The sequence below is a fragment of the Trachinotus anak genome, unplaced genomic scaffold (assembly GCF_046630095.1).
Source record: "Trachinotus anak isolate AG129_WGS33_773 ecotype Australia unplaced genomic scaffold, CSIRO_AGI_Tana_v1 ptg000008l, whole genome shotgun sequence".
NCBI classification, from domain to species: Eukaryota; Metazoa; Chordata; class Actinopteri; order Carangiformes; family Carangidae; genus Trachinotus; species Trachinotus anak.
In genome coordinates this window covers 4,563,377-4,576,730 of record NW_027273859.1, presented here as the reverse complement: position 1 = coordinate 4,576,730, position 13,354 = coordinate 4,563,377, and the positions used below count along the sequence as shown (strand labels likewise).

At 39.6% G+C, this 13,354-nt stretch overlaps 1 protein-coding gene across 1 annotated transcript in view; it reads right to left on the bottom strand.

The window, feature by feature from the left end:
• tacr1a (tachykinin receptor 1a) overlaps positions 1–13,354 on the bottom strand; it is a 48,991-nt gene that overhangs the window by 19,450 nt on the left and 16,187 nt on the right. Inside the window, exon 2 of the mRNA XM_071481966.1 lies at positions 12,475–12,669. Coding sequence (XP_071338067.1) covers positions 12,475–12,669 — 195 coding nt within the window. The remainder of the gene's footprint in view (positions 1–12,474; positions 12,670–13,354) is intronic.

Sequence of the window (13,354 nt, the reverse complement as noted above, 5' to 3'; positions counted from 1 at the left end):
CACCACTGACTACTTTGGTCCTGGGTTTAAAACACTTCCTATAATAAAACATCTAAAAGCAAAAGTCTTATCAGATGGGGACCCTGGGACAAAATCTTTTTAAATGGGGCTCTATGATCTAATTTGTCAGTTTAGATGTCCTTGACGTGAAAAAGTTTTGAGAGGCACAGTGCTCTATGCACTGCCCATAACGTTAACTTTAAAGGCAGTTCAGTGGCAGTGGGTATTTCCTGGCCTGTAAATCTATTTTCCAGCCTGGCATCCTCCTCTAACCCTGAAGCACTGATGCAGAAAGTAGGAAAAATAAAAAGTTACTCATTCGAGACGGGCTGATTTAATCATCATTAGTGTGTTTTCCAGAGGAATGTAGAAGAAGTTTTGCTTTTAACATGATTTAAGATGTGAGGGGCAGCAGTAAGACCTCTGCTCCAATTACTGTCGAATAAATTTAAACCTTTTATGAAATAATCAAATATGACAGTTTCAGTATCTTGCTAATCATTTACTAATCTATCACAGACACAGTTTTTGATCTTGTTAACACCATGTAAAGTGTGTGTGCAGTAATATGCCTGTTAATATGCTATATGTGAGAACATATGTCCGTTGCAGTCTCTCTCTCTCTCTCTGTGTGTGTGTGTGTGTGTGTGTGTGTGTGTGTGCATTAATACCCATTAAAATATGGAAACTTGTATTAGATCACTCTGAGCTGTGTAGCGTAAGTGTGTATATTGTGTTTGATTGTGTTCAGAGAGGGACGACCCCCCCCCCCGACTCCAGCATCCACTGAGGGACAATCTGTCTTCCCCTCTGTGAACGCTGCAGATGAGCCTCACAGGCCATTTTCTTGGCAATTAACTACAATTATGTTAATCCCACTGAATACCCAGAGGTACAGGAGCTTTCATCAGAGTAAAAGTGACCACACACACACACACACACACACACACACACACACACACACACACACACACACACACACATACTTGTACTTCTATCTTTGTGAGGACACTCATTAACATAATGCATTCCCTAGTCCCTTACCCTAACCTTAACCATCACAACTGAGTGCCTAACCCTAACCCTGACCCTAACCTTAACCTAAACCTAATTCTAACCATAACTCTAAAACCAAGTCTTAACCCTCAAAATGTGTTTTGAAGAAATGATGACCGGCCAAAATGTCCTCACTTTCCCAAAATGTCCTCACTCTGTTAGTAAAATACTTTTTTTGGTCCTTACTATGTAGCAAGTACAAGTACACACACACACACACACACACACACACACACAAACACGCGCACACACACACACACACACACAAACACGCGTGCACACACACACACACACACACACACACACACACAAATGTAAGAAGAAGTCATTTATAGGAAGGAAGAAAAGTGTCATAAAATAAAACCATGGATCTAATTTTCAGAAAAAAAATGAAACAACAAATCTGTCTGAGGACCACTTGCTGTGGGAAAGTGGTATTTGCCAGTCTTTTCTCTTTTTAAGCATGATTGTACTCTTTCATCTAAATCCAGTAAATACTATTGACCTGCTTCAACATTAAGTACATGTAAAATATGGAAAACAATTAAGTTGATTGAGTTCACTCCTAAGTGCTGCTGTCTTAAGGAAAGCTTTTGCCATATCAGGAAAGTTCTGCAGTAAAAAAAAAAACAGATAACTTGTTCAATAGTAAATGGTCTGAAAGGCTCAGCAGGATGTTTTCAATTACTCTGTGTGATTAGACCGGTGCTCAGGTTGAAGTAGGGTGCAACCATGCTGAGGATCTAAGGATGTCATGTTCTTGTCAGGGTGATAAAAGTGAACGCGGCTCCACCTTAAGGCTCTGTCACACCAGCATTTAAAATGGCAAACATTTGTGTCAAGATGAATCACTTTTCGGGGAATCGCTTTGAGGGCAAAGCAAATCAGGGCTGAGTTCAAATAGATTTGAACTTTGTCACGGAGGTTTGTGCTGTTGACCAGTAACAACAGCCATCTGGACAGTGTTGAATGGAGGGCTGGAGTCCAAAACAAAGAAAGCTGTTGAAGCTTATTAACTATGTGGTGCCTTCCACTTTTATCTAACCTCCTCTGTCAAGAGCACAGTTCTCCACAAATGAAGAAAGGTTTGCAGACAGCACAAATACAAATAAATAACAATAATAATAAAAATATTGAACAATCTGTGTGAACTTATTATCCCAGTAGGATTCAAGCAAATGAGATTATGAAATGTCTGTTAGCAAGCTAGCTAGCTCTGAGAGCTATTGTAACCACAATTATGTCTGAAATCACTTCCTGTTTACTTTATATGACACTTTATTTACCCTCTGCTCTGAGTGTTCTGCTGAATTCATCCCCTTGCAGCACCATTCAAAAATCCCCACAATACACCAAGTAAAGCAGTGTCTATGGCATGTACACTACTTTCTGCTGACAATTCCACACCGCCATGCATCACATTTTATAGAGGTTGTCTCATAGTTTTTGTCCCAGGGAACATCTCAGATATTTGGGGTCAAGTGGACAAAATGAATGGATTTTCTCTGGAAAAAAAAAATAACTTCTGTTGCAATGACCATGCTAAGCCAAGGCAATGAGTCAACTCTGCATCTGTTACATGCAGAACAATGGACTAGATTAGATTTACATTAGATTTGATATTAAATTCAAAAGGATCATTTGATACTTTTTTCCTAAACTAGAAAAAAACATTTTTTCTTAAAATGTGTAGGCTATGTTTCAAATAGGCTGTTTGCATTGTAGGGATAAATTGACATGGTTATTTATATTAATACTTTATTTATATTAATAATGTAGGCTATCAGTCATATTTATGAATTTTTAAATAAATAACTATCTTAACCTTTTGCCCCAAATCTAAGTGAACAGATGGAATATTAGCATAATACATTTTCAGATTATTACCTTGTTACCTATATTGGTTATTGTATAATATAGGCTGACATAGACTATAATACAGGCTACTGTTGGCAATATATAATTAATTAAACAATAGGCTATACCACATCTGCCCCAGGGGAAGTATGGGTATAATGAGGTGAGTGATTCCACTCACAATGTGCAGTCTGCTCTTTAGCTGCTCGGACATGGATAACCCCTGGACCTGCTGTTTAAGATCAAACATCCCTCCATGGGCGACTGAAAAAGCTGTATGTGTTGCCAGGGACAGAGCTGAGTCACCGATACTCTGTCTCCCATTCATGTATCTAGATCTATATCTAGCATTTATTTTAATTCTACAGTTCCACAGTGAGAGAGAGACAGGAAAGTCACAGAGAGAGAGAGAGAGAGAGAGAGAGGGGAGCTTTCTCAGTGGTTTTACAGTGTATATCTGTGTATCACATAGACGAGGAATTGATATTAGCGCGAGCACATCAATTTGACTGAGCAGCGCTAGCCTGTTATGCAAAAGCTCACCAGCTACATTACTTAGTAGGCCTGCAATTGGTCCCCACATCACCAAACTTCTAACCTCTCATTACCTCTTACTGCTTTCAGGTGTGAGCTGGTCTTCGCAGGTGCAACCAAACTAATAAAACTCATGTCTCAGTCTGTACACACCCACACAGACCTGAGAAGAGGCGTAATTAGTTAAACTCAGTGAAAACACCCGTGTCGGTGGATCGTGGCTGTGCAGTGAGGCTGAACATTACTGGAGTAAGGAGCAAGTTTATTTTTACCTGAATATACTTAGTTTTGCCATTTTTCCACCACCTATTCAAAACTTGTTTAAAATCATTATGTACTTGGGACACAACTATGGTTGTGGTTGTGCCCACCAGCGCAGCTAAATCCACTGGAGCCATCGTTGATATTATTAGTGACAGCTTTCCTTTTTTCCACTCTCCTTTTTTCCCATGAGTGGAAAAGAGAAATGCAGTGAAACCTAATCTTGTCTTTAATTAAACCAAGAAGTCAAGCATTTTGCCTCACTGATGATACTTAAAGTGTTAACTAAAGCAGCGGGAAACTGAAGCCACAGATAGCGTTTACCATAAAGCTGAGGAAAATCAATTCAGCTGCCGCAATGCACTTAGTAGCAAAAATGTGATTTGTATGCACACAAGTGCCCAAAGGAGTAATGAGCTAGAGGAAAACTCTTAAGTAAATCCCTCTGTATAAACGTGTGTGTGTGTGTGTGTGTGTGTGTGTGTGTGTGTGTGTGTGTGTGTGTGTGTGTGTGTGTGTGTTTCTCAAGAGTTCAGATTTAAATAGGATAGACAATATACAGTGTATCACATCTGTTACATTTATTTTTGGGGAGAGGGCAGATGTAACCAGATTAATATTATCTTCTGCTCTGTCTTTGGCTTCCTTCATTGGATTTGTTGAGCTGCTCACTAATACTCTCACATGAAAAAACAGGGAGGAAACAGGCTTAACATAAAGGAGAACAGGTACTCAACATTTGTAATTCTTCAGCATTGCCTGAGATAAATGTCTTTACTCAACAGCCTAAAGGATGAGAAATGGAGGCTGTTAATATAGTTCTGTCTTCTAAAAGCTAAAAGAATGTGATTACTTTCCAAAGTAGGACAGAAGAAGAAGAAAAGGCACGAGGCCCCATATTTCCATTCTTGGCTGTTCTCTTGTTAAGTGTGTTAAGTCGTCTTAAAGAACCCATGTTTCTTTGCTGAAAAACCTCAGGCATGTCAGAGTGTCTTTCCTGCATCTGGCTGTGAGCAAAGATGTTGTTCTCTGGCAGACAGAGAGGTCCACAGCCTCCCACCATGTTTCAACACTGCTGGACAGCCACACGTCTGCATCCTGTATCCTCTTAACCAAAGACACTGCACATAACAGCAATGCTGAAAATGACACACTCGTGTTACCAGATGCCATGTCCATCTAAATGGACTCTTTCTGAAGAGCTCCCTCCTCCTAACTCCTCCAGACAGTGAATCATGAAGCAGAGGTGTATCATGCAGAGATGATGGATTGATTCACTGATCCTGCTGATTTGCATGATTAAAGTAGCTTTGGAGGTGGTATGATGGCTGGACCCAATTTAAAAAAAAAAAAAAAAAAAAAAAAAAAAAAAAAGACAGCTTTGCTGGGATTAAGGAAACAATAGTGGCATTAAGAACTGATCCAGCAGTTAAAGTGTTTTAATTGCACAAGCACACAGCCACTGTAAGGTATTTTCATAATCACTTTATAGTTTGGAAGATACGACCAGGATTTAGAGAAAAAGTATCTGGATGTGTGCATTTCTGACAGCTGAAAAAAAGGTAGGTCATGGTAAAAAACCTCACAGGGGCTTTGTAATACAGTTTGGTATATTTCACATTTTCAGCAGTGTTTTTTCATCCAGTGTTTGGGGTTGCTATGTGTGTATTTCAAAAGGAAGAGAACAAAAAAACTGAAGTGAGCCAGTGCCTTGTTATATTTCTGAGACTGAAGACATTTGTGTGGCTTCAAATGCTCAATGTTGACCAGTTTGTCAAAGAGATGGGAAACGTGTCTCTGCCAACATTACTTGACACACACATTCTCTGCAGTGAAAAGAAGTTTACTGTGCTGCTGCTTGCAAACAGACACCATCAGCTACAATCTACGAAATGCATCTAAAATCAGAATACATATTTTCTGATGTATTTTGCAGAGCTCTGGTTTGATATTGTGGCTGCAGTAATGCGTTTGTAGGTATCGATATAGTGATATGGTCTTGCTGCAGGGAGCTGCCAGGATTATATGTGCAGACTGTCTCAGACTGGTAATGTATGCTCCTTTTACAGTTTCAATACAATATTCTCATTGCCTGAATCTTACAGCCTGAGGAGAGTTATTCGCTTTTGTAACATCAAGTCAGCAGAGATGACCAAAAGCCTGTAAAGGTTGTCTGTTTGATGAGAATTTTGAGTAGTCTTCGGTACGTCCGTCAACACCGTTGAGACTGTACTACATGCACAGCAAGACTTGTGTTGAAAATGTGACTCAGGTTAAGGTACTAGTGCAGTATTAATAACAAAATAAACAATAAGTATAAAAATTAAAATCCTCAATACAGTAAACTGACCTCATGACTGTCGCAGAATTTATACCATTAGATTCTTACTGCTGATGCATTAATGTGTAAGAAGCATTTTCCTGTCGTATTTGGTTGACGAGGAGCTTTTTCAGTAACACTTTATTTATGTCCCATAGCTTCCTGTAATTTCCTACAAAGGAAGTGGTGTGGAAATTAATCTGAAGGTTTCTGGTAAGAATTATGTAGTTTGGGACCAGTTAGAAGGAAAATTATATTCAGAATTCAGACCTATTCACAGTATTAAGAATTAATTGATTCCTATGAATTCCTAGTGCAACCCCAATTTATAGTTAGTCATTAAGATTGTACTTGTTCCCAACACAGTTTGAAGTTCCCTTCCTCTGTTTTATGTACTGTATGTTTTTAACTATGTGAAAATAGTAATTGATATTTTGTTTACCATTTTCCCTCATAAAAAGTGAAAAAAAAGACAAAACTGTAAGCAGATCTATGGTTACTTGCTCAGTGAGAAATTCTGGTTCAGGCCTTGTGCTCTCCACCACTGTTGCTTGCGCTATGTGGACAGATGAAAGAGCAGAGAGTATAAAGCATGAGGAGATTTTTTGTGCGCCTAAAATCTGCAACTAGCAGGTGTATCAGAGCGGTTAGCATAGTTAACATCAGTGGCTGACACAGTTCAAGGGGTTGTGCTAATGCAATCTCTCGCTCTCTCTACTGACAAAGGTTCAGGTTCATTTTGGCCTGTCCCATCAAGTTGACAGTTCCTTTGACTTCCTTTGTTTGCTATGAATTCAAATATGTACATCACTTAGTTAAGTACTTAGTTAAAGTCCTCCACTGTTTAGTGGGTCTTGGCTCAGTGACTACACTGGTCCAACAACATGTCAGAAAACCACCAGTTATGCAAAGAATTTGCAAAGTTTCCCCATTTACAGTGAAGCAGCTGTAGTAGGCGTATTACCCTGTAAGAGCAGCGAGCCTCCCTGACAGAGCCTGTCTGCCAAGAGGGCCCCAGCAGACCTTTTGCTCCCACTGATGGATAATGCTTTGGGGAATAGAAGCTATACTATGTCACCTTGCTGTCATACAAGCTGAATCAATAAAACCACACTCAGTCGAAGTCACAAACACTCTGACAAATTATACACAGTAACTTTTATTGTTTTCATTTCTTGGACAGCTGCCTCTTTTCTTTCCCCAGCGGACCAACAAGCTTCAAATGTCTATATTTCTTGGCTGCTGCTGTGTGTGTGTGTGAATGTGTTAGTATGAGCATGAATACAAATACAAACATGCTAAGCAAATATTTAATGTATGACAACAATAATTGGTGGCTGTGCTCACCCTCAATTCAATACCATATCATCAAATGAATTGTATCCACATCTATTCTACAACAGCATTAAAGAGCAGGTTATATAAAGGAAATGCATGTTTATGTGCATAATCAAAATGTGGATGCACCTGCTTATTTAAATGTGTGTGTGTGTGTGTGTGTGTGTGTGTGTTAGTATCAGTATACATAATTAATGAATGTGTGTGTTGGGAGGAAGGGCAGCTGTTCTTTTGACTTTGCCTGCCAGCAGAGGCAAAAGAATACTGGAAGTAACAGGACGCCTCGCTCCACGCTGCCTTACTGGCACTAATCACGGGCTCATGGTGTGCGAAGCCTAATTTAGTGGGGAGAGATCACGGAGGACAAGGTGTGCTCAGTCTGTGATTTCCTCTACATGTGTGTGTGTCTACTACCATATACTATGTGTACCCACATGGTGCACAAGTGTGTCTTTCTTCAGAGTAATATCAATCTGTTCTGTGAGGGGTTGTATTTCTTTTCTTATGACAAACAAATATTCTCTCAAGGATAAAAAGATGATGAGGGTTTTCCAAGACGAGAACATTTTGTAAATTCTCACTAGGTAATGGGGTAATTTGGTTTGGGTATTATTGTTAAACTTCCTAGTCACTCAGTGTCATCCATTTCTTCCTTCATCCCAGAAAGTGTTAAAAGCTCCAAATCCCCTGAGGTAACATGAATGAGACTGGGTGCTTTTAACAAAGAATGTCTGGTCTCACGTTAAGGATCAGCTCTAGAATCAAGAGGCTGATCGAGGTATCATGGGACGCCACCCAAAACATTAACACCTCTTCCACTTTGCAGTCATGACCTGCAAGTTTAGTCCATCATCTGGGTTTACCAATGTGGTGTTGCAGCTGGAACCACCACCGTTCACCAGCTCAGACCTTTGTCCACCAGAGATATCCAGTTCAGATTTTCCTCCATGGACCTCAGCAGATGATGAAATGTATGAAACGTCTGCTGTTACACACGGTACTGAGGGTGGAAGAGGTATTAAGATCTTGGGTAAACTGCAATAGCACATTCTAAAAATATTCCATTACAAGTAAAAGTCCTTTTCATTCAGTAAAAATGTAAAAAAAAAAATTTTTTTACTTTAAGAATCAAAATTGCCTGTTGTACATTGTACTCATGACACAATTTAGTGTTATATTTATCATTACTGGAATATTATTATGTGAGCAACATGCAAGCATCATTTTAATTTGTCAAACGGAGCTACATTTTAACTTTAAATTTTATAAGATGATCATCATGCAAAATATTAAGCTGACCATTGACCAGTGGCTACAGCTGAAATGTATGACATGGGGTAAAATGTTTAACATTTGCCCCTGAATTACAGTAAAGTAAAAGCATAATGTATTATGAAATGAAAACAATAATGTAGAGTATGAGTACATCAAAACTGTACCTAAGTACAGTACTTCAGTAAATACACTTGTTGCTAAACAGGCAAGAAATGTGGATTGTGTTGTTTCAGCTGTTGTGCCTCACAGTAGGAGTGAAATTTAGGACTGTGGACTGGTGATTATTTGTTACTGCTTGTCATTGTCTAATGAGAGCTGACTCCCACACACTGATTCTTCTTCATGCCTTGAAAAAGCCCAGCACCTCTTCAGCTATAACAAGACTGAGGCTTTAAGTGACTTGGCCATGTTACACCTGTTATAATCTTAGTAATGAGTTCACATACAAATCTAGTGTGGAAATGAAGTTGCTGCTGCTGCAGGCTCCACAATAGAGACACATGCAAAAGTAGAGAAAGGAGAGAGCACTGGAGGGTTTTGGTCTTTGCGTGTGTTTGAGATTGTATTATAAGTGTGTGCTTTGTGTGGTGGGATTGAGTAGTTATAACATGGATTCACAAACCATGTCATCTATTAATACTCTTGCTCATAGTTCCCACTGACAGCGGGAATGCCGCAGACAGGCCATCAGACACTGTGTAGACAATGACGGTGGCAATCAGCGGAGAAAAATCTGCAGAGAAAGGCAAGTGGGGCCTGATCCAGGGTCAGCTTTAATCAGACGTCTGATTTTCAGCTTTAGTAGCTGAGATAAATGACTACTATGTTCTCACTCAGCTCCTATGTGTCACTGATTAGAGGTTCATTAAAAAAGTAATATGTGCTGCAGGCATCCTATCATGAACAATGAAATTGCTCTTGCTCTGTTCATAACAAACTATATTTCCATGGAGAAATGTGACAGAGGCATGAGAAGGGGAAGGCAATAGCAGGCTGCCAGCAGAGCAGAGTAAACACTGGCGCTGATGAACTGAAAGGTTGCCATCAGCAGAGCTGAGATCAGGGCCGTGTTGCTGCGTATCTGAGTGCCTGCATATGTGCGTCACTGCATGGGTGTTTTTCTGTGATTGTTGAATGAGTATTGTGAGTGCATTTATGGAAGTACCTGATACCTGTGTATCTGTGGCCTTGCTATTGGGATTACAAAAAGACAAATGGAAGAAAGTGGAGGTTACTGGGGTGGCATAAAGTATGAATAAATCACCTCCAGACATGCTGCATTTCTCCAGTTTTTTCTGAAGCAGCTTCAGAAGTTTGTCTAGCACAGCAAGGTTTCAGTGTGTGCAAGGGGAAGATTAACACATGAATTTGCACAATAATACATTTCCTTGTCTTTTCTTTGATTGTAGATCACGAGGCAAGGGGAAATGAAATTGGTGCGCCTCTTTTGCTATTTCCTCTTCACAAGCGTTACATAAATACTGGGTGTTAAAATCATTCACATTAATGTCTTTCATATCATAGCCACTGCTATGATATGAAAGGCCCTTGGTTCTATTTTAGCAGCCCAAGGAAAGATGATATCTAGAGGAAAGGTGACTAGTCAACCCTGACTGTCACTGAACTGCCTGACCAGGGTCACATAGTGGCTGAAAATCGTTCTAAGTGCCTGTTGTAACCTTCGTTTACCCTGCTGCACCACAACAATTTGAATGACGTCTGACAAGTATGTTGCAAAGTACTTGAACCTGCTGATGGGAAAAATAATACTAAGGTTTGTCTAACTCTTCTTCATTGTCACTTCACTTCAATACATGTATGTACAAGCATGATTTGTGACATCACAACTAGTCAGCTGTGGTCCAACCAACTGGAAACCTCAGAGGCTAAAAATGAAAAAAACGTGGAAGTCTTTGAATGGCCATTTGAGGATGGCTCCAAAAGTGAGTCAATCCCCATAGACTCCCATGTTAAAATGCCCAATTTTACAGCATAAATAAACATGTTTACAGCCTGGTACAAAAAAGGTTTTGGTCTCTAGAGCTAATGTCCTCCTTCATGACTACTGTGTGGGGGTCAATTCTTATATAACTCACCTATTTAAATTTTATTAAAGCTTAAGGTACTGCATTTAATTGAGGGTCTGCCACTTTGAGTGACAGGTGGGTGAGCATATGCTTGCCACAAATTGGTATGCACTAAAGTCCCAGTTCACACACACCCCTCCTCTTTGCCCACTTTTGGATTAGCTGAGACTTAGGTAAGTCAGGCACTGCCAAGATGGCAACAGTGGAGCAGCTCACTCGAAGCTTCAAAACCGCCCTTCAAAAACCTATGGGTGACGCAGGAGAGGGAGGCTATGTCCATCTTTATTTACAGCCTATGGGTTCAACATTAAACTTACACTGTGTGATGTGTATACCTGAAATCTCCGGGTCACATATACTGTGGAAAGACTTTACAGTGAAGTGTGAGACATTTTGTGTCCAGTTAAAGTTTTAAAATAAACAATATTTGCATATTTAACTGTTCACATGTCTGTGTTGTCTGGATTCTTTCTCAAAATTACTCAACATTACAAGGCATATGTTATGGACATACAATTTTAGTATTGTGTTGCACTACCTTCAACTTTCTGAGATGTTTCCTATAAATGACCTGTTGGAGAGTGCATATAAAAATCTATCAAAGAGAGGCAAAAATGATCAAAAGCAGAAACACAATGCTGTAAACTAAGGGAGAAAATGAGCTATTGATTAAACAGTAGAAGAGCAGATTTTGACCCTTCATGAATCAGAAAAAACACTGACTTTGCCTGAGTAGTAAAATCCCTCACCGTTGATTATAGTGTAGAAATTTGCATTCAGCACAGCCCTCTGCCTGAACTCTATAAATCAGCTGCTACTCAAAGGACTAACAATATCAAATCAGGTCTGTATTCGGCTACTTAAGGGGATGAGTAAACAAGCTCTTTCATTTATAGATTCAAGGCAAAACTCCAAAGTCGGACAGTCAGCCTTTAGAGAGGTTAGGATCAATAATACAGATAAAACATGACACCATTCCTCTAGAACACCCTGCACATCCTTCTTATGTTGTGGCTCGATGGAACAGCTAAAGCCGACCTAGCTGGCATGCAGGTCTCTATTCACATTAGACTTTTATACACATATGAATCATATTGTTACATGGGAGGTTTGCCTGAGTGCTGACAGTCTTTTTTTTTTTTTTTAAGCTTGGTAAGTGAGGGTAATAGCCACAGACACATATTAGTGATCTAACATGAGTGTGAAAAGCTGAACTAAGTGCTAGTCATTGCTCTGAGCTTTGATCTGAAGAGTGCTGATTCATATATATCTATCTATCTATCTATATATATCTATATATATATATATAGATATATATAGATATATACAAAGATGAATAGTCTAAAATTCATGTGGAACTGGATGAAACTGAACATGTGAAAATTTCTGATAAAAGCTTTTTTTTGAACAAAACCTACTCTTTGTTCATTTTTATTATTGATTCATACCCATTTGTCTATTATTGTCCTGTTTTTTGTGTAAAGCACTTGGTTAACTCTTCTCAAAAAGCACATATGGTCTTTTCATCGTAGTAGTTGTAGTTAGTAGAAAAATCCTTTTCTCTTGAACAAGTCAAAGCAAGCCTTTCAGAGCAGAAAGAACACAAATCCTCTCTGATTTGCCTTCAGTTTGTTCACTACAAAGCACAAAAAGCTTTACAGTGAATAGAAACAGCAACCTCCCACATTTACTGTCAATTCAAACAACATTTGACTGTTGGAAGAGATTCTCCACAGAGAGACTCACATCTTTTTGAAGTCGCACACAGTGTACTCAGGCCAGTCGATGTAGCACACCACCCGACCGGGGAGCTGGTCCGTGTTGGAGTAGTAGTACTGAGGGAAGGCCAGGAGCAGAGCCAGCACCCAGATCACTCCCACCACCACCTTAGTCTCTGTGGACGACATGCGCTGCTGCAGAGGGTGGATGATGGCCATGTACCTGCAGAAGGGCGAGGGGGAGAAGATTCAGTGATGCTGAGAAGCTGTTGTTATAGTATCAAGTGATGTTCCTGTGATCTCCGTATCCACAGTCACACAACTGAAATAGAAATATGATAACACTCATCTAGTCTCACCAGACTCAACATACAAATTCAAAGACAGTTTTATGGTTTCACATACTCTCCCACAGGTGGGGAGGGTGTTGTTTCATTGCATAACACTTCAGTTATTGTCTGTGTTGTTTTCCCCTTTTTGTTTCTCATGGGCTGAGCAGCCAGTATATGTGTCTCCCTTCTGTCTCATTTTGTGAGGTCAGTTAGTTGACCTCAAAAACCCTTTTTTTGAAAAGTAAAGCACTTTTCCTTTGACTGCTTGGTCTCCAGCAGTCCCAATTACAGATATATGTAAGAAGCTAGTGAAGCACGGAGCTAAATAATGGTTACAAGGAAATCTGAGTGTGTCTGTTGCCCCTCAGGCTGTTACTGACTGTAAATGATTTCACAACAAATACTGAATATGGCAACTTATTTAAATTCATATGAACTTATCCAATTCTTTTCTGTCTCCTACGTGAGTGTTTAGAGAGTGTTGTGTGATGTACAGATTGTAAAGCCCCGTCAGAAAAATGTGTTATTTGTCATATTTGGCAATTTAAATGAAACTGACTTTGGGGACATAAAACC